At 22.7% G+C, this 25,992-nt stretch overlaps 1 protein-coding gene across 4 annotated transcripts in view; it reads left to right on the top strand.

The window, feature by feature from the left end:
• LOC122504372 (lachesin-like) overlaps positions 1 to 25,616 on the top strand; it is a 203,160-nt gene extending 177,544 nt beyond the window's left edge. For all 4 annotated transcript variants that reach the window (XM_043615456.1, XM_043615458.1, XM_043615455.1 and 1 more), the window contains 3 exons: positions 13,316 to 13,435; positions 16,784 to 16,954; positions 25,258 to 25,616. In XM_043615456.1, coding sequence (XP_043471391.1) covers positions 13,316 to 13,435; positions 16,784 to 16,954; positions 25,258 to 25,502 — 536 coding nt within the window. In that variant the 3' untranslated portion in view covers positions 25,503 to 25,616. The remainder of the gene's footprint in view (positions 1 to 13,315; positions 13,436 to 16,783; positions 16,955 to 25,257) is intronic.
• Positions 25,617 to 25,992: the final 376 nt, after the last annotated feature.

Raw genomic sequence — 25,992 nt, 5'->3', positions numbered from 1 at the left:
AAAATAAAAAAAAACCTTGAGAAAAATTCAATTCAATTGAAAACGATTGTAATATTTGATTTTTAAACGTTCCTTAAAACACACAAAAAAACTGCATATTAAATGCATATATTAATAATATAAATTTTATGAAGAGAAAAGAAAAAAATATAGACTGTGAAAAATATTTATATATTCATGTGTGTATGTGTGTATATGTGATGAAAATATAACGTACAGTAACAATAGCGACTAGTATATAGTCGCTTTGAATTAGAATTTTAATGGACATATCCAACAGAATTCATAAAAAAGTTTTATTTATCCATGTAAAAATTTACTTCTTTCGATAATACAATAGCTTCATTTTTATACATGAATCTATAAATAACTTTACGAGATATATCCATAAAATCTCGTTGATACTGATTTTTTCTTCCTTTTTTTTTAATTTTAATACAAAAAAACTATATTAAATTTTACTCACTTTTCAGAAAAAAAAATATTAATATCATTATATTAAATATATATTCTAACTTTAAATTCGCAATTGAAATTCAAAATTGACACTACAGTTCGATTACAAAAAAGAAAAATTACTATCATTTTACTTGTCTATTATCAAATAAATATTTACTTGGACCAAATAATTTTTACTTAAATCAAATAAATTAAATTAAATTTTTAGAATTCATAAGAAAATTCTAAATTTTTGTTCGTAAATGAGAATATATTCTTTAGGATCGTGGAAAAAATCAAAATTCTTTCTAAAAATAAAACAAAAGTCAGGGAAAAAACAAAATTAAATTTTTCTAGCAACCCTAATAATTGGACAACTAACCGGTTAATTAAATCAAATATTTTAAGAATAAAATAAAAAATAAATCGTAATTTTAACAAATTAATAAATAAATTGAATTATTTTTTTTCCCCCTAGTTAAGAAATGTATTTAAACGCAAGTTTTTAAGCGCAGAAAAACTGCAAATATTGATTCGAAGAAAATAAAGCACTAATTAACTCTGGGCTTCAAACTTTGTAAACAGAGAGAGGTTCAACAAACTTTTCTCATCTCTATTATATGTATTCGGCATCAAGTGCATTGTCATAATGGTAATAAAATAAACATCTTCAACGAGAACTTGTTGAGAAAAAGTCAGTTATCCAAAAGTTACTAATTAATAGATTATACAAAAAAAAAGCCAGGGCATAAATTGATATTTTACTTTTTTTCTCTCAATTCTCTTTTTATATTTGCAGCAAAAAAAACAGTTCTTGTTACAATTACTGTTTAAATTTATTTATTTTTATTAATATTTTATGTTTAAAATTTTTATTCAGAAATTGATAAATTAGGCACGTTTGAGAAACGATCCTAAAACGTTTCATGTTTGACAAATCAGGGTTGCCACAAAAAATGAATTTCGTTTTTCCCTGACTTTTCCCTGATTTCCAGACAAAATTTTGACTTTTTCCCTGACCCTAAAGAATATTCTAATTCATTCTAAAAATTATTAGATTAAAAAAAACATTCTATTACATTTACTTGCGAATTTCTTTAAATGTAAAATTATTCGAAAACATCAATAACTTCATTTTTAAATAAGTATTTAATTATAATTTTTTATAATTTAATTATAATTTTCCATAGGAATTAAAAATGTTCAAAACATTCAAATTCAAACATTTTTAAAATTCAACAACTTATAAGAATATTATTATAAAACACAAAGATATAAATCACTCCGAGTCTTCGACTCGGAGTAATTCATATCTTCGTGTTTTATAAAAATTTAGATTTTCATAAAATTTTTCAAAAAAAAAATTGAATTATTTACAAAAATTATAATAAAAATCGTTGCAAGAATTAAAATTACATTTTACAAATAATGAAATTCTTCACTGAAATTAAAAAAATTTTCAAAATTTACTAATGTAATAAATGTTCTCAAAAGAATTCGGTTATTTAAATAAAATGTAATAAAATTCGTTGTAGGAATTCATTTATTTTTACAAGTAATAAAATTTTTCACATGAATTCAATTATTTAAAGAAAATTTGATAAAATTCGTTATAAGAATTCCATTATTGTCATAAATTATAAAATTTTTCTCAGGATTATTATTTCAATTATTTTTAATACAATTTAAAATAAAATCCTAGAAAAATGGAATTATTTTCTTAAATTTTTTGCAAGAATTTAATTACATTTCACGAATATAATGAAATTCTTCGTTGAAATTCAAATATTTTCAAATTCTACTATTTTAATAAAAGTTCTCAAAAGAATTCAATTATTTAAAAATAATGTAATCAAAATTCGTTGCAGCAATTCATTTATTTTCATAAATAATAAGATTCTTTACATTATTTTAATTATTTAAAAAAAAATTGATAAAATTTATTGCAAGAATTCAATTACTTTCATAAATTAATAAAATTCTTCACAGGATTTCAGTTATTTTAATACAATTTTAAGTAAATTCTGCAAAAAATATAATTATTTACAAAAATTTTATTAAAATTCTTCGAAAGAATTCAATTATCAATTATTTTTAAAAATTCATGTTATAATGCTTTTAATATATATATTCATTAATATTAATTTTTAAATCAACTTTAATTGGAAAATTCTACGAGAATTCAATTATTTAAATACAAATAAAATGCAAATAAATAATTTACTGAATAAATGAATGTTTCTCTAAATTGAATTATTATAAAGAATTTTATCAACATAGGAACAAAAAGTTTTGAACGTTCAAATGAACGAAATATTTTTTGTTAAAAATATTTCCATAGATTATTAATTACAATTCAAATTAAAAACTCAAATTTTACATTTAGAAACATTATAATTAATTTGCTTAATAGTGACGCAAAATTATAGTAATAAAAATTTAATTTGAAGAAGAAAGAAATAAATTTCGTTCATTTGAACGTTCAAAACTTTAACCTCCTTCAACATAATCAAATTTTTTTCGAGGAATTTTAATAAAATTTTCAAGAATGATTTAATTTTTCGAGAAATTCGATTAAAATGTATTAAAAATAATTGAAATTCTATAATGAGTTTTATTATTCATGAAAATAATTGAATTTAAACAAAAAATGTTATTATTTGTGAAAATAACTGAATTATTGCGAAGAAATTTATAAGAAAATTTGTAAATAGTTGAACTCCTGTGAAATTTGTATTATATTCATGAAAATCATTTAATGTTTGCTTCGAATTTTATCAACAATTTTTATTTTTAAATAATTGAATTCTTTTGAAAAATTTTATTAAAATAGTAGATATTGAAAATCATTAAGTTGAGTAAATTGAAAAATTTTTTGAAAATAATTGAAATTTTGCAATGAATTTTATTATTTTTAAAGATAATTGAATTTTGATGAGAATTTTTTTGAATGTTTGAACATAATTGAATTTCTGCGAAGAATTTTATTAATTTTGAAAATAATTGAATTTCTGCAATCATTTGTAACTTATTCCAAAATTTAATTTTTTCCAGTACTTTAATAAAAATCCCTGACTTTTCCCTAATTTCCCTGACCAATTTTACTTTCCCTGACTTTTCCCTGAATTCCCTGATTTCCCTGACCTGTGGCAACCCTGCAAATTGACATTTTAAAAACTTTTTAATGTTTTAAAAATTTCTCTAAAATTCTTCACAGAAAATACGATAATCTAATTTTAAGAAGCTCCTAATTAAATAGGAGCCAAGAATATTCTCTACTTAAATTAAGTGGGCCCACTAAATTAAGTGGGAAATATTCTAACAATAAGAATATCAATCTTATTGTAAAAATATTTTTTACGTAATTTAAGTGGGGGCACTTAATTTAAGTAAAGAATATTCTTGGCTCCTATTTAAGTAGGCGCTTCTTAAAATTAGTTTATCGTTTTTTCCCTGCCTAAATTATATCGTACAATTTACGAACTTTTTTTCCTTTTTTCAATCAAACTACGGACCGAATCTGAAGCCTGTATTCAACAAAATTTTTTTGTTTGTATAAATATGTTAATTGAACAGTTTGGTTAAATGCAAAATAAATTTTTTCCCTGAGAGAGCATTTAAATTTTCTTCCTACATAAAGGTCACAATAGATCTAAATTCAAGTGACAAGAAATTTTATACATATCTCTCTGTCTCTCTCTCTCTCTCTCTCTCTCCATACATATATAGCGACCTCCGGGTCTGGAGGTTCGTTTTTGGTTGATACGATTGCGGTATATGAAATAAGCCTGCAAAGCGAAACATCGGAACCGTAATGGGTTTTCGGGATGGAGCCCAGTCTGCGGTTAGAAACCAGTGAAAACGGATCTTGGAGAGAGAGAGAGAGGGGGGGGATCGAAAGCGCAGGAACGCGTTCACTATGTACCGAGTTTCAAAGTATATATAGAGGGACAGAAAGATACTGTGGTGATAAGATACGCTTGATCCTTCTTGGCATTACCACCTACTCTTCCAGATGGGCCACTGTTACGACGTTTACCGTAAAGTTTTCCTTGAGACGTCAAGTCACGCCACTTTTACGCCCGTCTTACGCACGCGTTTGTCATTACCTCTCCGATAAAAGCTTCCTCCTCACATCCTCTCCTCTTTGAAATTCGTCTTTATTACCCTCTGCACTTGCACCTCAATGAAGGAGTATCCCTCCTCACAGTACAATCGCTTTTATTGCATCAAAAGGAAATTTTAAATGCAACTAACAATGAACTATAATATTATCATTTTGATTCATAAATCGATTTAAATCTATTAATCAATTTCAATCTTAATCAATATTTAATCAATTTTATTGTTTATTCCAATCAATTATTAAGGGTGGGCACTTTTTTCATAAAAAAAAAATTCACGGTCATGAATTATGTTTCTCGTTCATAAAGAATAACTCTGCAAATAAATTATTCCATGAAAAGAATTCCCTGATTTCCAGACAAAACAACTTTTTTCCTGTTCAATTACATTTATTAACGAATTTCTTTAATTGTAAAATTACTCGAAAACATCAATAATTTCGTTTTTAAATGAATATTTAATAATTATTGAAGACTCGGAGTGATCGATTTCTTCATGTTTTATAATCATTAAAACTTGATACTATCATTATTTTATATTATAAAAATATTATTACTGTAATTTCTTCAAAATTATTTTCATTTCAATTCAATTCTTCATTTCTAGAATTTTAAACTAAAATTCTTCTTTAAATCAATTTTTTTTAAATAATTTTTGAAAAAGTTCTTTGAGAATTTTTAAATCCATTTGTTTACAATTCAATTTTACCTAAAATTTCGATTATTTTAACATTCTTCAATTAAATAAATTAGAAATTAAAAACTTAAAATAATTTTTAAAAAAATTCCATTAAACTTTTTGAGAAAAATTAATTCTAAATTTCCTTAAAAATCTTGTTGTCAAGAATTTAATTATTTTTATAGATAATAAAATCATTCGCAGGAATTCAATTATTTTCAAAAATATGAATAAAATTCTTCGAAATAATTCAATTATTTTTAAAATTGACAACATTCTTCGCATAAATTCAATTATTTTTAAAATTGATAAAATTCTCAGCAAAAATTCAATTATTTTCAAAAATGATAAAATTCTTTGTAAATATTCAATTATTTTCAATAATTAATTTTTACGTAATTTCGATTATTCTGACATTCTTCAATTATAAATTTATACATTAGAAAATAAAAACATGAAAAATTAAAGAAAAATTCAATTAAACTTTTTTATAAAATTAATTCTACAAAATTGTTAATCAAAAAGTAGAAAAAGTTCAAATTTTCAAAGATATTAATTTGAAACCTTTTCAAAATTCAATTATTTCTAAAAATTTACGCTATTATTGCTTTCAATATTCAATAATAATCTAAAATTTTAACTGAAATTTATTTTTAAATTAGTTTTTATTAAAAAATTCTGTGAGAATTCAATTATTTAAATACAAAAATAAATATTTTATTAAATAATTGAATGTTTCTTAAAATTTAATTTTTATAAAGAATTTTATTAAACAAATTTTTTAATAATTGAATTCTCTTGACAAATTTTAATAAAATTTTTAAGAATAAGTTTATTTTTCGGAAATTTGATTAAAATTTTATTAATAATAATTGAATTTCTCCAAAGAGAAAAGAGTTTTTAAAAAATTTTTTTTATAAGAGTTTTTGAAAATAATTGAAATTTTGCCAAAAATTTTATTAAAATTTTTGAAAATATTTGAATTTTGGAGAAAAATTTATAAAGATTATCGAAATTTTGACGAGAATTTTTGTAAATTCTTGAACACAATTAAATTTTGAAAGTCTTTCCCTGGTTTCCAAATTTTGACTTTTTTCTTGGACCCTAAAAAAAATTTTGATTCACTTTAAAAAAAATAGAAAAATTGATTAAAATTCTCAAGTTGAGAGAAATTTTTTTTATTTAATTGTAAAATTATTCGAAAACGTCAATAATTTCGTTTTTTAATTCAGATTTTCAAAGAATTTAATTTGAAAATTTTTCAATATTTTATTATTTCTAAAAATTGCAATTATTTGTACCTTCTCAAAAATTTAATTCTTTTTTAATTTTTTGCTGAAATTTTTTTCTAAATCAATTATTTTTAATAATTTAATAAATATATATTAAAAAATCCAACTAATTTCAAAATAATTTGAATTATTAGAATTTTTTAAAAGACTAATATGAGATCTTTAAAATTTCTTATTAAAGTCATTCAAAATTCAAATTTCCTATAATTTCAAATAATTAAAACCTCTTGAAATTAATTTATTTTTTAAACTTTTAAGTAAAATTATTCATTAAAAAATAATAATTTATGAATACCTACTAATTTTATTATAATTCAAGAATTAAATTATTTAAAATATTAAAATAAATTATTGTCAGAAGTAGAACAAACTTTGATGTTTTGCATTAGAATTACTTCGACAGAATTGTTAATCAAATACAGAAAAAATTCAGATTATCAAAGATTTTAATTTGAAACCTATTAAAAATTCAATTACTTCTAAAAATTGAAATTATTTGTAACTTCTCCAAAATTCAATTATTTTTTTCGAGTTTTTAACTAAAGTTATTCTTTAAATCTTTCTAAGATAATTAACTTTAATAATTAATCAAAAATTATTTTTAAAATTCAACTAATTTAAAAAAAAATTAATTTATTATAATTGTTCAAGAATTAAATTATTTAAAATAAATTATTGTTAGAAATAGAAAAAAATTAAATAGGTTTTGAATTAGAATTTGTGCTTATTTCAAAGTTTATAAGACGAACCAAAAAAGACACAAAAATTCACAATTTTCTTATGAATTCTAAAAATTTAATTTTTTTCCAATAGTTTTAATAAAAATTTCCGACTTTTTCCTAATTTTCCTGACCAATTCTATTTTCTCTGACTTTTCCCTGAATTTGCACATTCGAAATCAAAATTAGAAAATATGTTTAAAATAATCTATAGAAATGTTGTACTACAAATAATATACTACAAATATGCTACAAATAATCATATTAATTATTAAATGGAAATTTGACAAAAATTTCAAATGAATTTAGTAATTAAAATTCTCAACCTTGTTGGAAGAACTAGAGTTTGAAAAAAAACATGACTATATATATTTAGTAATCTTTTGGACAAAGGTCTCCTCGTTTTTAAAAACAGACTTTTTCACAATATCATACATTTCATCTCTTTTGCCTCAGATAATCTTTCCCCACACATTTCTATTCTTGCAAATACTCTTCACATCTATTGTATTCATTCATGTTTTCATGTATATATCTTCTGTTGCTTTTTATGCTTTCCACACTTTTTTATTTATTTTTTTTTCTTTTTACTTTACCTTTTTCTCTTCGCAATCTACATTCTGAGATCGAAACGATTGTTTAGCGCCACCAAACTTTCGCCACTGACTTTTATTAAGTTTTATATTTTATATCTCTTTAGTGCATTTTAAAATGAAATTTTTAAAATTAATTAAGAATTGATTTTGCAAATATTTCTCCGCACATGAAAATAAAATTTTACTTTAATACTGAATATGTTAAATTCATTCTTATTAGAACTGCTGAATTTCAAACTCTAAAATAAAGTATTGTTTATTACAAATTTTATGCGTCATAAATAATTTTATTTGGTTCAAATAAAAATTACTTAAAACAAATAAATAATTTATTAGACTCTGCAGCTCGCTCTGCAGTCAAAAATAGTTCTGATATAAATTATAAATAGTTCTGAAAAAATTGTTATAAAAATGAAAAAAAAATGAAAAAAAATTAAATAAAAATATATTAAAATTAAATTACCCGAAATTCTAATGGCTTATCGTGTTTCATGCTTAATTTACTCATTATCATGATAAATTCAAGTTCTGCCTTTAAAGAACAACTTTTAATTTTTCTCACACATTTATCGCGAGAAACATGATCTTTCAACTGTTAATAACACCGACTTAATATCAAAACCAGAAAAGTAAGTCTACTTTTTAAAAGATTCGAATCTTTCTCGAAATAACTAGCAAAAACTTTTTTCTCACATTATTCACGAACGAAATACAGAAAAATGTTTTACTTTGATATACTAATTTGAGAGTTAATATAATTTTACAAAAAAAAGAGAAAAACAGAAACAAACGATTATTTTTTTTTTGCCCCAACAAATCCCTTTCATTATAATTCTTTCCCTCGGAGAGATCTTTTCCGCCTTAATCCTTTGTAATCTTTCTAAATGCATTATAATCCTTCTGTATTCTCTGAAAATCTCTTTCAATTTCCGTTTAGCAGAAAAAAATTTCTCCATTTACGTAAATATCTATATAAATATAATTGAAATGTTGATATTAAAGAAAATATTTATTGTCGATAGTTTAGAGAAAAAAAGAAAAGAAAAATGAAAAAAAACAATAAATAATTGTTTTACAACGATAAGGAGAATAAATTTTCATTTTAACAAAATGATATTAGTTAACAAAGGTTAAGTACGATCATCATAAAAGGTTAAAGTCAGTGTCGATAAAATGCATTTTAAATTCAAAAGTTCAAGGCAAGAGATTATCAAGACAATGAAGAAATGTCAGGCGTTCGCTTTGCAAAGGCGATTACACTTTCTCCTTTATATAAAGAAAGGGGTGGCGCGACTTTGTTTTTAAAAGCTATTTTGCCATCGCATCGCTTTGTTAAAATTTAAATTAATTCATCGGTTACATAATTTACATAACTATACCTGTCATCAAAAAATAGTTCAACAAATTACTTTCTAGAGAACATTTTAAATAGTCCTATAAAAATAGAATTCACAAAGAATGTAATAATAGAAAAAAATAATTAAAAGAATAATTAGAAAAATAATTAGAAACTAAAAGAAGTATTAAATAATGTTCGAAAATTGAAACATCAAGAAACATAAATTGAGTAGAATCAGAAGTTTTCTATAAATAACAAATTGTAAAAAATCGTAAAAAAAATAAAAAAAAAGTTAATATAACTCCAAACTTGTAATAAAACAAAGCAACAAATTTGATCCAACAGTTAAGAGCGGCGGAATTCGTATTAGCATTGTTTAAAATTACCTTTTTTTTCATCTCATTTTCCACAATGTCGAAAGAGTAGAAAAAAAATTAATGAATGAAAGTTGAAAAATTTTCAAAGCAATACACATAGGCTATATGTATATACAATGTATAGTTTGAATATATAGGAAACGATTTGTGTTATTTGTGTTTTCATAGTTACATATATATATATATATATACACACTGTTGCAAACTAACGATGCATCCAACGTCTACTATATACTAAATATACAGGAACACGACAATACGACACAATTGGATTGATTTATGGTCCCGGCTTGGCCTTAACGTTGGTAGCTAGAAAGTTTTAATTGCTTCGCGATATATATTTTTCTGCCTATCACTCGACGAGAGCCCCAGTTAAAGCCAGAGGGCTTGTTCCCGAGATGGATAGCATTTCACCAAATGTGGTTTCACCAAGCACCAAACCGCGACTCACCAATCAAACCGAATCGAATTTTATTTTAACTCTTTAACTGCGCGCGTCACTATGTTCTATTTGCGATTTTCGAAAAAATAAAAATTCCAAATTCAAATTATTTTCCAGTAAATTAATATTTCTATTCATTATGAATTTAGGTCTCGAATCGATTTTACAGGGCTCGAACCAGTGAAAGTATTTAAAAATTCGGAATTTACGGAACAAAAATGAAAAATTACGGACCAATTACTGACGAAAATGTAACCAATCCGAGTCAAATAACAGAAGTTTTACTTAAAATTATAAATTGAAATTTTTCATGACTATAAAACATGAAAAATGGCCCAATGATAAAATCATTATTTTATAAATTATAAGTATAATGGACTTCTTCAAAATTATTTCTGTCGTTTCAATTCAATTAAAGTGCTGCCAAATTGAAAGATTTTCTTCAAATCTGAATTCTTTACATACTCTCGTAAATATTACTGTTCCATTTATTATTTTGCAAATTAAACAATTTTATATTTTCCAATATAAACATTAATTTTTGAATAATTTCAGATTGAAAAATTAAAAAATTCACCTATTAACTACATAATTAACTATTCTTGTTTATTATTTTTAAAAATGTTAATAACATTTTTCGCAAGAATTAAATTATTTAAAAAAAACTTTTAATGATAAGAATTAAGTTATTTTCAAAAATTTTAATAAAACATTCTTTGGAAGAATTCAATTATTTTTTATAAACAGTAAAATTCATCGCAGGAATTCAATTATTTTCAAAACAATTTTAATAAAATTACACGAAAATATTCGTCAAATGATTTTAATTATTTTCAAATTTTTTGATAAAAACTTTGCAAGAATTTAGTAATTTTCAGTGCATTAATTTTTAAAATTCAAAACATTAAAAAAGAAAATTTATTAGAAAAGTTGACAAGCAAACAAAAACTAACTTCAAACTGCGAACAGATGCATACACAACAATATTAATTTATTTCTTTGAAATTGTTTGTGAAATTTATAATTTCATTTATCATATTTTAAAAAAAATTATAACCAAAATCTGAAGAAATTTTTTTGATTAGTTTAATGATTTCTGAAGGGAAATAAGAAAAGTTTGAAGATTTGTCGTTTTAATCATCTGGCAGCACAATTCAATTATTATTTTCAAGAATTTTTAACTAAGAGTCTTTTTTAAATCAATTATTTTCAAAAAATTTCAAAAAAGTTCTTTGACAATTTACAAATCCATTTGTTTACAATATACAATTTTACGAATTTTCAATTATTCGTAAATTCTTCAATTAAATATATATTAGCAAATAAAAACTTTAAATAATATAAAAAACCCAATTCAACTATTTCAAAAAAATTAGTTTCAAAATTCAATTATTTCTAAAAATGCACGCTATATTATTTTTAATATTCAATTATTATCTAAAATTTTAACTGAAATTCATTTTTAAATCAATTTTTCTTAGAAAATTATACTAGAATTCAATTATTTAAATAGGAAAATAAATAATTTATTGAATAGTTGAATATTTTCTTAAAATTGAATTCTCACAAAGAATTTTATCAATAAATTTTTAAATAATTAAATTCTTTTGAAGAATTTTAATAAAATTTGTTAAGAATAATTACATATTTCGAGAAATTTGATTAAAATTGTATTAAAAATGATTAAAATTCTGCGATGAGTTTTATAATTTGTGAAAATAATTGAATCCCTAAGAAGAATTTAAAATTTTTCAAACATAATTAAATTTCTGTGAAGAATTCTCCAAAATTCAATTTTTTAAAGTGTTTTTAACTAAAATTCTTTTATAAATTCATTAATTTTAATAATTTTTTAAAAAGTTTTTTAAGAATTTTCAAATTCATTTGTCTATAATTCAATTTTCCAAAATTTCAATTATTTGGAAATTCTTCAATTAAATATACATTAGAAAATAAAAACTTCAAATAATTTTTCAAGAAATTGGCAATTGTACTTATTCAAAAAAATTAATTTCACAGAATTGTTAGTTAAAAATATGAAAAATTCAAATTTTCAAAGATTTGAATTTAAAACCTTTTCAAAATTCAATTATTTCTAAAAAAAATCACGCTATAATGCATTCAAAATTTAATTATAATCTAAAATGTTAATTGAAATTTATTTTTAAATCAATTTTTAATAGAAAATTCTACGTGAATTTAATAATTTAAACACAAAATTAGATAATTTATTGAATAATTGAATGTTTCTTAAAATTGAATTCTCATAAAGAATGTTAGCAATAAATTTTTAAATAATTGAATTCTTTCGACAAATTTTAATAAAATTTTAAAGAATAATTACATTTTTCGAGGAATTCGAATAAAATTGTATTAAAAATAATTGAAATTCTACAATGAGTTTTATTATTTATAAAAATAATTAAATTCCTGAAAAGAATTTTATTATTTACGAAAATAATTGAATCCATGTAAAAATGTTATTATTCATGAAAATAATTGAATTATGGCAAAGAAATTTACAAACAATTTGTAAATAATTGAATCCCTGTTAAATTTTTCTTATTTTATGAAAATAATTAAATGTTTGCGTAGAATTTTATTGAATTTTTTTTAAATAATTGAATTCTTTTGCGGAAAATTTTATTAAAATAGATATTGAAAATCATTGAATTGAGAAAAAATTTTGAAAATAATTGAAATTTTGCCAAGAATTTTATTAAAATTTAGAAAATAATTGAATTTTGGAAAAGAATTTAATTTATTTTTAAAGATAATTGAAATTTTAACTAGAAAGTTTTTAAAATATTTGAACATAATTGAATTTTTGCGAAGAATTTTATTTCTTTTGAAAATAATTGAATTTTGAGCTCTAATTTTCAGACGCTTATAGTCCCTGAAGTTAGCGTTTATTTCATTGTAATAAATTAATTTAAGTTAGCGTCAAAAACCTTTTTTTGCATAATCGAAAAGAATAAAACTATTGTTTTGAAGAAAATATTTACATTTTTCTATTGTTTAGTAGTCTGGGTACTTTTGTTGATCACAGTTTCTTTTTAATAGTAATTTCGAAAAATAATGAGTTTGAAAAAAATAAGAAAACATGAACGATAATTAAAATTGGTCAATTTTACGTTTATCGAGAACATCTCGCTGCAAGAATATTGCGGAATATTTGATATTCAGAGCAAATCGAAAGGGGAAAAATTGCCATTTAATGATAATGTGTGCATGTAGTTTTTGATTTCTCTAAAATAGGGTCATATGGGTCTTCCATCATAATCGATCCGTTAATTTGTCATGTTACAGTTCGTCCATTGATTCAAGTGCCGAATCAGCTTGTGGGTGCCCCAACCGCTACTGATGTCACATTGGTTTGCTATGTAGAAGCTTCGCCAAAGCCCATAAATTATTGGACACGTGATACAGGTAAAAGTATTGCTTTTCAATTTTTATTCCCGAAAACAACATATTGTTTTATTTCTTTCTAAATTTGGAAAAATAGAAAAATTGTTCAAAATTCTCAAGTTTAGAGACATTTTTTTTATTTAATTGTAAAATTATTGGAAAACATCAATAATTTCATTTTTTTAATTTAGATTTTCAAAGAATTTAATTTGAAAACTTTTCAGTAATTTAAAAAAAAATTAGTTCAATCGGAATTCTTAAAAATAATTGAATCCCTATTAAAAGTTTTATTACTTATGAAAATAATGGAATTATTGGAAAGAAGTTTATAAAAAAAAAAATTCCTGAATAAATGAATTCCTCAGAAGTTTTTATTATTGTATAACCAAATTTCACTCTGTTTTATTAATATTGATCTGAATCAATATTTTTATTAGTTAATTTTTATAATCATGCGTTTATATATATGTATATAAAAACACAATTTGTTTCAGTAATCAATATTCGACTACCTACTTTAACTTTCGAAAAAAGCTGTGACGAGCAAGTTATGCTTTCAATTACCCGCAATTTAACTTTTTAATTAAAATCTGTTTCAGGAGAATTTTCATTACTCTTGAGTCAACATTGTTAAATTGTGATTTTCAAACTTAAATTATAAAATCAGTTGGAGAATAATAAGTAATTGAATTTTTTTTCAAAGTTATTGTCAAACAATTGCAAAACATTAAAAAACAATTTTAATCTCTTCTGTAATTAATTCTTTTTTTTTTTTTGTTTTGTTTTATTTTCATATATGTTACTTCTATTATTCATTCACCCGATTTAATTTCAATTTCAGTAAATTCAGGTGACACACCAAACTAAACTTTGTTTATAAAATTAAATTCGCTAATTGTTCAATTTATTTATTTTACTATTACTATTTAAAAATTTGTAATTCAAATTTTTGTTGAAAACACTAAAAAAAATACAATTTTGGAAAAATTACGAATAATTGCAGAAATTCAATTATTTTTAAGAGTGATAAAATTCTTCTCATAAAATTCAATTATTTTTTAAGTTTAAAAAAAATTCTTGTCAAAATCCCAATTATCTTTATAAATAACAAAATTCTTTTCCAAAGTTCAATTATTTTCAAATCAATTTCAAATTCCTAAAAATAGTACGCAAACAATTTAATTATTTTCATAAATAATACAAATTTCTCAGGAATTCAATTATTTACAAATTTTTTATAAATTCCTTCGCAATAATTCAATTATTTTTATAAATAATAAAATTTTTTTTAGGAAATTCAATTATTTTCATAAAAAATAATAAAAAATTGTAGAAAATAATAATTGATTTGAAATGATGAAAATAATTAAACTTTCTTGTACGAGGAAAATTGAATTTCGCAAAAATTGTTATTTAATACCTAAATTAAAAATAATCTTCATTACGAAAATTTTAATTATTCTGAAGAATAGAGAAGGTAAAAAAATTATTATATATTCAACTTTCTGAACAAAGAATATAAATAATATTTTTTTAGAGTATTTCCACTATTTTTAATTCGCTAATTTTCAAAAAAATTTCGAAAAATCAATTATTCAACAAAATTTTATACAATTTATTTTTCACAATAATTCAATTACTTTCAATAATAATAAAATTTTTCATGAAAATTCAATTTTTTAAAAAAATTGTTGATTTAATTCTAAGCATGAATTTAATTATTTTCATAAATAATAAAACTTATCGAAGAATTTCAATTATTTTTATTACTATTTTAAATTAATAATCGAAAAATTTAATTATTTTCACAACTAAAGTTTTCCACAAGAATTCAATTATTTAAACTAATAAAATTTTCATAATATTTATTATATTTCGAAAAAATTAATTATTTAAAACAATGTTCATAAAATTCTTATGAAGAATTCAATTACTTTCAAAAATAATAAAATTTTTTACAAAAATTCAATTCTTTTTAAACATTTTAATAATATTTTCCGCAATAATTTAATTATTTTCAAAAATAATAAATAATTTTAATACAATTTTACAGGAATTGCTCAAAAAATGTAATTATTCTTAAAAATTTAATTTCAATTCCTCGAAAAAATCAATTATTTAAAAAAATGTTTTTTAATATTTTTTGGAAGGATTGAATAATTATTTTCCAAAAATTTAATAAAATTGTTCGAAAGAAAGTAATTGTTTTAAATACAATTTTCATTACATTTTTTTAAATACCTAATTAAATAATTTTTTAATAAAAATTTTTCTAAGAATTCAATTATTTACACAAATAATTTTTCCAAAGGATTCAATTATTAAAGATAAATAAGAAAATTACTTTTAAAACTTCAATTATTTTGAGGTATTTTAATAAAATTCTTTTCAAAATTCAATTACTTTTAAAAATAATAAATTTCTTCTTGGAAATTCCATTATTTTAAAAAGTTCTAATAAATCGTTCGCAAGAATTCAATTATTTTCATAAATATAAAAAAAAATGTTTTTTAGGAATTCATTTATTTTCAAAAAAAATTTAATAAAATTTCTCACAGACATTCAATTATTGCCAAATTTTTAAATATAATTCTTTGTAAAATTTAATTATCTTTAAAAACTTTTCGCAATTTAATGATTTTCAATATCCACTATTTTCATTAAATTTTCAAACAGAATTTAATTATTTAAAAAATGGTTTGTAAAAATTTTCGTAAGAATTAAATTCTTTTCATGAATAATAAAAATTTTCATCAATTCAATTATTTGAATTAGAATTTGCATAAAATTATTCGAAAGAAATGAATTATTTAAAAATTTTTATAAAATTCGTAACAAGAAATAAATTATTTTTTATAAATATATTTTAAATTCTTTTATGAATAATAAAATTCGTTGCGGGAATTCAATTTATTGGCAGGATAAGAAAAAAGGATAAAGAAAAAAAAATTTTATGAAAATTAGGAAAAAGTCAAGAAAATAAAAAATATGGAATGGAATTTTTGTCAATTTTGTGAAGTGAATAAAACGAGTTTTTTTGTTTTTTTTACATTAAAAAAAATTACAATAACCCACTAAAATTAATTTTCAAAACAAACAATTCAATGCAGAGAATTTGCTAACCAAAAGGAAACTTACGATTATTATAAAATAATTAATAAAACTCTTAAAATTTGAAGTTTTATTTTCTATCAAAATTTATGTTTGACAAATAGAAGTTATAAACATTTTTTTCTTTATTTCTAAAAATACTCGTGATTTTGATAAAAAAAATTTGATTTGGAAGCATAAATATATTCCAAATTTAACTAATTTTTAGCAATTAAAATATTAAAAAACTAAATAGAAACCTTTTCTCATTATTTTCAGGGGAAATGATAATCAGCAATGGAAAGTACTCAATGTCAGAAACGGAAGTTTCAGTCTACAGTGCGCAAATGCGTTTATTAATAAAGGACCTTCAAAATCGGGATTTTGGCGGTTATAAGTGCATCTCGAAGAATTCGCTGGGCGATGCTGAGGGAAGCATTCATCTTTACTGTAAGTTTTCTTCTTTCTTCTTTCTCTTTTTTTTTTTTTTTTTTTTTTTTTTGATAGTCAAATAAAAGTGCTTCTTTTTTTTGTATTTTCTTTTTTGATAAGGTAAACGGGGAAATGAAAAAAAGTCGTAAAGTCAAACCCCAGAGACATTAAAAAAAGACTTCGAGATTTTACCAAACGCATTTCCTTGAAACGCTTCTCTCTGTTTAAATGCGCAGCCCTTCTAGTTTCTTGTTCACGTATAAAAGTATACCTTATTCGTTTCATAAAACCGGATAACGACGTCAATGAAGCGCTCCATTTACTTTAGGATATTGTTATTCAACGTATATATATTCGCTATGTATTTATATCTACATATGAAAATTACGTTTTTCAAATTTAACGAAACGTCATTTTGACATACTTGATATTTCATAAAATTGATATTCGATTTCTGATATAATTTATACTTTCTCGATGAAATATTTAATTTTAATAATCAAGAATATCTAATCGAATTATCTAGTTATTTAATGGATTTCGATATCGTGGATAAAAACTGTCAATCAAAAAAATATATATTTTCGTCCTCGTCTATTTTACATATTGGAATATGTTTTATATTTTAAAAAAGAATTTACATATTTAAGTAGAAGAATTTTTACAAAAAATATATAAAGGTGATTCTCCACTTAGTGGTCACTTTTAATTCCCCACTGTTCCCTCTATTTAATAACTTTAAAAATTATTTACAAATCTGCTTCAAACTTTTGTACAATAATTAATTATTAATCTTTACTGTTTTTTAATAGTAATATCATAATCGAAAAAAGGCCTTTTTTAAACAATTATTATTATTATTTTCTAGAATTTTTAACTAAAGTTCTTCTTTAAATCAATTATTTTTATATTTTAATAATTCTTGAAAAAGTTCTTTGAGAAATTTCGATTATTCGAAATTTAATTAAATTAGAAAATCAAAACATCAAATACCTAATTTAAAGAAAAAATTCAATTAAACTTTTCTAAAAAATTAATTCTACAGAATTGTTCTTTAAAAGTATTAAAAATTCAATGTTTCTTTCTAAATTTGGAAAAATAGAAAAATTGTTCAAAATTCTCAAGTTTAGAGAAATTTTTTTTATTTAATTTATTGTAAAATTATTCAAAAACATCAATAATTTAATTTTTTAATTCAAATTTTCAAAGAATTTAATTTAAAAACTTTTCAAAATATTTAATTATTTAATTAATTCTTAAAATTGCAATTATTTGTTACTTCTCAAAAATTCAATTCTTTTTTAATTTTTAACTAAAACATTTTTTTCTAAATCAGTAATTTTTAATAATTAATTCCATATATATTAAAATACTAAAAAGTTCAACTAATTTAAAAAGAATTTTAATTATTTAAATTTAAAAAAAAATTTCGACGGAATTCTTAATTAGGTAAAAGTATTAAAAATTCAGATTATCAAAGATTTTAATGTGAAACTTTTTCAAAATTCATTTATTTCTCAAAATTCATGCTATTATTCTTTTAATATTCAATTATTATCTACAATTTAAACTAAAATTTATTTTTAAATCAATTTTTATTAGAAAATTCTACGAGAATTCAATTATTTAAATATACAAAAATAAATAATTTATTTAATAATTGAATGCTTCTTAAAATTGAATTCTCATAAAGAATTTTATATAGCACCAGATTTTTAAATAATTTAATATTCCTTCGACGAGTTTTCATAAAATTTTTAAGAATAATTACATTTTTCGAGGAATTCGATAAAAATTGTATTAAAAAAATTGAAATTCTGCGATAATTTTTATTATTTATGAGAATATTTGAATTGCTAAAAATAATTAAATCTTTGTAAAAAATTTTATTATTTATGAAAATAATTGAATTATTGCGAAGAAATTTATAATAAATTTGTAAATAATTGAATTCCTGTGTAACTTTTATTATTTATGAAAATAATTAAATGTTTGCGTGGAATTTTATTAAAATTCTATTTGAATAATTGAATTCATTTGGAAATTTTTATTACATTAGTAAATAATAAAAATCATTGGATTGAGGAAAATTTTTGAAAATAATTGTATTTTGGAGAAGACTTTTATTATTTATAAAGATAATTAAAATTCTATTGAAACTTAAATTCAACTGATTTTGACATATTTAACTAAAATTACTCATTAAATAATTTCTAAGTAATAATTTTATAATAGTTAGTTGTTCATGAAGAAAGTTATTTAAAATGAAATTATTGTCAGAAATAGAAAAAAAAAAGTTGAAGGTTTTGTATTTGAATTCGTGGTAATTTCATAGTTAATGATGAAAACAAAAGAGACACCAAACTTCAGAATTTTCTTATGAATTTTAAAAATTAAATTTTTTCCTCTACTTTTAAGAAAAATTCCTGATTTTTTCCTGAATTTTCTCACTTTCCTGATCTGTAGTAATTTTGAGTAACCAAATATCTTTAATATTCTGTAAAGATTATTTGATTTTATTAATTTTTACAATTTTAAGGAATTTTTTTTTCTTTGATTTTATTAATTAAAGTAGTTGAGAAAAAGAAAACGAATATTAGACCAATTTTTTTTTTCGTTAACAAATATTTATATCATTTTAATTTAGGTGTGAGTTTTGAAAATTATGTGCTTTTTTCTATGAAAGTATTTATGTTTATTTGAAATTTTTTTTCTATCATATATCATTAAAAATGTATTTGTGTTTAAATATTTTGTAATATTTCTTAATTGAAATTTAATAAGCTTTTGTTTTTATTTTATTTGTTTTTTTATACTATTTATATCACTAATGGGCAAAACCTGACTTTTTTAAACTTCTATTTAACCACTAAATTAAATTTTTTTAAATTATTTATGCAAGGGGTAAAAAAAAATTAAGCTCAAATATCAACAAAATAATTATTATCAAGCTTTTTTTGAAAAATTCTAAAAAGAAATAATTTTTCAAAAAAAGATGTAGTAAAAATAACCGCGAGTCACCCATAAAGATTTGTTTTAATTTAACAAAACTTGTATATTCTTAAGATTACAAATTTAACTTTCCGTGAGAGTATGTCACGAGAGTAGTAAAACAGTATATCTAAATAAACAAGATTTATGTTTTGTTCAAGTGAATGCAGAGATTATTCTATAAGAGAGAGTGGCGGTATTCTTATCTAAATCCATTAACGTGAAGCGAGTCTGCTTTTTTTTATCAATAAAATTTTTCATCTAATTTTTCTTTTTAGGAGAATTTTAGGAGAGAGAGAGAGAGAAAGAGATAAGATCATTTTCGTTAGCACGCGGGCAAAGGACGAGCGAGAGGGTTTTGTCAGTGGGCGTTAATTGTGGAAATTTTCCGGTGTAAACGGACGCCTCTCTGCTTCTTGTCTTGTATCTCGGGACTCATTCGCACGCGGGGTTTGCTTTCACGTTGATATGCGCCACTAAACCAAAGCTACCCTCACTATATAGTCACGCGATCAGATAAGCTCGGGGATTAACCGTTAAACAGAAAAGCAGCTTGTAAGCACAAACTAAAGTACAAAGAGGAATAGGAGAGCTCATAGAAGCGAGAGAGCTTTCAACTTGAATATTATATCTACTTAATCAATTGACTTGATGAAAAACATTTTTATGCATGGAAAAAAGAAATAGAATCTAAACAAAGACAAACCAAAAAGAAAAATATTCTGAAAAAACTAAATTTAAAATTCAGGTTCCGCCTGAATTAATTTTATATCTGTATTAATTCTATATCTAAATTATTAAAAACAATTGATTTCTTTCGGAAAATTTTATAAAAATAATTCAGAAGAATTTTATTATATTTATGAAAATATTTAAATATTTGCAAAAAACTGTTAGTGTCACAAATCTAAAAAATGTATCCAAATAGTAGCAAATTGTAAAAAAGTAGGTTTTAGTAGATGAGTTCGAAGCCTAAATATTCTAGTGGGTATAGTAAATTCGTTATAATTTTAAAATAAAAAATGTTGACATACCTTGAATTCCGAAGCGCAGATCTTTTCTAGTAGTAGCTCAGCAACAACGACTTTCTATCCAGAAACGAACATCTGAAAAATTAAAAAAAAACATAAGGATACAAGACGATAATTTTTTTATCAAATTTAGAGAGTTTAGCAACGGATTTAAATTTTTATTTTACTTTAATTTCCGATATTTTTACAGTCTTCTATTTTTCTAGAGTCCTAGAATTAATTTCTTCACTAAATGAATTGATATTCAAAATCTTGGTTTGAGAAATAGTATCATTAGTGGCTTTTTTAACGAAACAATAAGTATCAATGGTAACTTATAATTATAAAAATTGTAGCTTAATAGATCCAAAGTAAAACAAAATTTATTTCGAAGAAGGGGATAAATAAATGTTGTTAATTTTAGGATCGAATTCTAAACCATATTTTAGAGGTTTGTGCATTAAATGACAAAACCTCTGTGTGTCATGTGGGTTTGTAAGGGAAATTTATTGTTAGCCGTGATTGTGGTTTTGCGGAAGCTGCGAATCACCTGAGCAGGCTCTAATTCTCAAACTTCTTAGTGGATATTCAAAACGGAAATATACCTAAGCTACCAATATCCACGACCTCGATTTCCAACTCCCCTCGAAATTTAAACCCAAAACCTTCGACTTTCTGCTATCACAAAGTAAAGAAAAAACGTATTTTGAAATTTTTTTTCGTTTTTTTAGATCAAATTTTTTCTAAAAAAATAGTGATTTAGTTATTAAAGTTTTTTATTTAAAGATCAATAACTAAAGTAAGAAATTTGCTACATTAGACAAAAATAATGAAGCTAAATGCCATACAAAAGAAAAAAAAATGTTGAATTTTAAGAAATTCGGTTTTTTGAATTTCTGCTAATTTTCCACAATTTTAGATTTTTTACCAAAGGGTGGAGACTATTAAATAAGTAAAGCATTTTTGAAGAGCACAAAAATAATGAAGCTAAATGCCATAAAAAAGAAGGAAAAATGTTGAATTTTAAGAAATTCAGTTTTTTGAAGTTTTGATAATTTTTTATTTTTTGCTAAAGGGTGGAGACTATTCAAATAGTAATGTTATACTACCGAAAGTAGTACGACAGCTAGTTGAATAAATAAATGTTTTTCAAAATTGAATTCTCATAAAGAATTTAATCAATAAATTTTTAAATAATTGAATTTTTGACGAATTTTAATAAAATTTTTAAAAATAATCCTACATTTTTAGAGGAATTCGATTAAAATTGTAACAAAAATTATTAAAATCCTGCGATGAGTTTTATTATTTATGGAAATAATTAAATTCCTGAGAACAGTTTTATTATTTATAAAAATAATTGAAAAATTAAAATTTTCAAAGAAATTTATAGAAAAATTTGTAAATAATTGAAATCCTGGGAAATTTTTATTATTTATGAAAATAATTAAATGTTTGCGTAAAATTTTCTTAAAATTTTTTTTAAATAATTTAGTTTCAGCGAAGAACTTTGCTGTTTATAAAAATAATTGAAATCATGACGAGAATTTTTTTTTTAATTTTTGAAAATAATTGAATTTCTGAAAAGAATTTTATTACTTTTGAAAATAATTTTATTCTCGTGATTAATATTGTTATTTATGATAATAATTGAATTTTACATAGAATTTTATTAAAATTCTTGATAAGAATTTAATTTCTGGAAAAAATTTTGATTTTTATTAAGAATTGATAATAATTGATTTCTTTCTAAGAATTGCGTTAAAATTTTGGAAATAATATTAAATATGTATATTAAAAAATTCAACTAATTTCAAGCAGAATTGAAATTAAAATTGTATTAAAAACAATTGAAATTCTGCGATGACTTTTTTTACTTATGAAAATAATTGAATCCATATACAAAATTTTTGAAAATAATTGAATTTTTTTGACGAATTTTAATAAAATTTTGAAGAATAATTGCATTTTTCGAAGAATTCGATTAAAATTGTATTAAAAATAATTGAAATTCAATGATTTATTATTCATGAAAATAATTGAATCTCGGTAAAAAATTTTATTATTTACGAAAATAATTAATGTTTGCTTTAAATTTTATCTTCACTTTTGTTAAATAATTAAAATCTTTTGAAAAATTTTATTATAAAATACTAGATATTGAAAATGATTGAATTGAGGGAAATTTTTGAAAATAATTGAAATCTTGTCCAAGAATTTTATTAAAATTTTTGAAAATAATTGAATTTTGGAGAAGAATTTTATTATTTTGAAAGATAATTGAAATTTTCACGTGGCTTTTCTCTGATTTCCCTGACCTATGACAACCCTGGGAATGTTAAAATATTTTTAAAATAAAAAACTTGCAAAATTTCCATGGAAACTCCACGGAAATTCCATGGAATTTTTCAACGTGGGAATTCTTGAAAAAGATCAAGTATTTCCTTCATATAATTGAGAAGTAAAGAAATGCGAGCAATAAGATTCCCATATACATATATATAAAAGTTTTCCATAAACTGAAAAAGCACTAAAGTAAAAGGATATGAAAGATAAATGTTGAAGGGAAGTGAAAAAAGCATGACGTATTGTAGAGATATGCCGCACATCATGTCAGGCTCGACTAAAAGTCCGCGAAACAATATCCTCCTCGTATTAGTTATCGTTTATCAGGGCATCCAGCCAGACAAAACGTGGGGTCTCGGGAATTGGGTGAGCCATCTGTTGCCAGACATGATCGATAAAAGTCCGCCAAGTGTTATCAGTGCTTTCGGCGAGCTGCCGCACATTTTCCACCCATGTTCATCCCTTTTCTCTCTCTCTCTCTCTCTCCCTCTCATCATTCTCTTCTCTTTTGGTTTTGCCCAATTTCCACCCCCGTCAACCTTCGATCCTTTCCCTATATATATATATATATAGATAGATATACGATTTTGCGGGGGATACACGATAAATTGGATCCACCAACCGGATTCCTCGTCAAAGAGAAATTCTTCCCTGCCGTAGTTGTGATGTCGAGCGTAGAAATACTCGTGTGATTCTCATCTAAGCGGCGAGCATGTGGAAAAAAATGGGATTACCCCGGTGGTTCGTGTAAAACAACGTTGTGCCTTCGCGTACGAACCTCGCAAATAGTTCTCTAAAAACCCCTGACTATGTGCCGGAGTCAGACGTTCCCTATTCAACGAATGGCAATCCTGTCAAATATTCAACTAGTATAGGAATGAATGAAGACTAAAGGAAAAAAAATAAAGAAAAATTTCCGATAAATGACAGTTATAATAAAGAAGCGAAAATATACACTGTAAAAAAAGGGAGTTAAATTTTAACTCCCCAGGGGATTATACAAAAGTCGCACCCATTTAGGAGTTAAAGCGAAGGGAGTTAAAATTTACAAGGTAAAAATAAGAATCAAAAGGGAGTTAATTCAATCATTAACTCCCTTTTGGAGTTGATTATTTTTAACTCGAGAAATTTCACTCCCAACTCCAGTGACCATCAACTTCCTAAATTTTTTCGTTAGCGAAAACACAACGAAACATAATCGAAACATAGCAAAGCATTGTAAAGCATACTAAAGCATAGAAAAGCATACCAAAGCACAGCAAAACACCCACTCGAAATTATAAACGAATTAATTAAACAAAACCATTAATTACTTGCCCTATTTTCGTTAATGAACTTTATCTCTCAATATTCAGATACACACACGACATATTAAACGTATAATAATCCTATTGGAATTTTCGAATCAGATTATATAAAATTTTAATCACTGCTGATAACATGTATTTATTATACTTGTATTAACTCGATTCCCGAGTATATAGTATATATATTCTCTGGAAATTTCTAATTAGCTAAATCCAATAATAATTTCCAAATAAATGAGGCATAAAATTAGCAAAGAAAAAAAAATGGAAAATATTTCTTTTCTACAGCATGAATATTGCGGTTGACAAACAAAATTATATCCATATATGCATAGAAGTTATCTCAATATTTACAATCTAATATATCTATCTCGTTAAATTGGTTGTATGTTTGTATAAATATGCACACACAAACAAACACAAGAGTGCGACAGGAAATATATAATATCAAACGGAAATCAAATTTATGGAAAGCAAATCTTTATGCTATGATTTTATTAAAAGAAATCAGACAATTATTATCACGATATTTTGGGCTGAAAAAGTTTTTTAATGCTTTTAATTTTAATATTTATTGAGTTAGGAACATTGAAATGTAACTCTGGAATTATAAAATGTAAAAAAATTGTAATAATTCAATTATTAACAAATTTTAACTCTGTTGCAGCAATGAATCTAGAGTCGAAAAATAATGAACAATATGGTGTTCATCTCGAAGACGAGGCATCGGAGAATCGCGAGGGTCACAGATTAAATCACGTTTATCAAGGATCATTAAGAGAAACTGGTTCAACATTGAGACCAAGACATAATGGTGGCGGTTACAGTAATTCTAATTCATCGTTAAGGAAACATAAATCAGCTGTTTGGATAATGCTAATTATTTCCTATCACCTGACAAGGTACACGTAAGACCATCAATATCAAGAGCTACCAAATCGTTCGTTTTCATAATAATGAAGAATATTTTTCACAATCCAAAAACCATATTTATCCAAAATTTAAAAAAGAGATTAAAATTTTAAAACAGGCCTTTCTCTCTAAATTTAAATTAGTAAACATTTCTATGACTTTTTGCTTTATTTTACTAATAAATTAGTAGAAATTACTATTAGTAAAATTTACTAATAAATTAGTAGAAATTACTATTTAGTAGTAAAATTTACAAACAAATTTTTAGAAATTACTATTTATTAGTAAAATTTACTAATTAGTTAGTAGAAATTACTATTTATTAGTAAAATTTGCTAATTCGAAAGCAAAAAATCAGTTATTATGTTAAATTAATAAACATTTCAACTAATTCAAATTTAGATAGTCAAAAATATGGACACAAAGTTTTTTACTCCATACATTTAATACTTGAAATCTCCATTTTTAAAAAGTAATTTAAATATTTATT

This window comes from Leptopilina heterotoma, unplaced genomic scaffold (assembly GCF_015476425.1).
Source record: "Leptopilina heterotoma isolate Lh14 unplaced genomic scaffold, ASM1547642v1 Lhet_293, whole genome shotgun sequence".
NCBI classification, from domain to species: Eukaryota; Metazoa; Arthropoda; class Insecta; order Hymenoptera; family Figitidae; genus Leptopilina; species Leptopilina heterotoma.
This window is presented reverse-complemented; position numbering and strand designations above follow the sequence as displayed.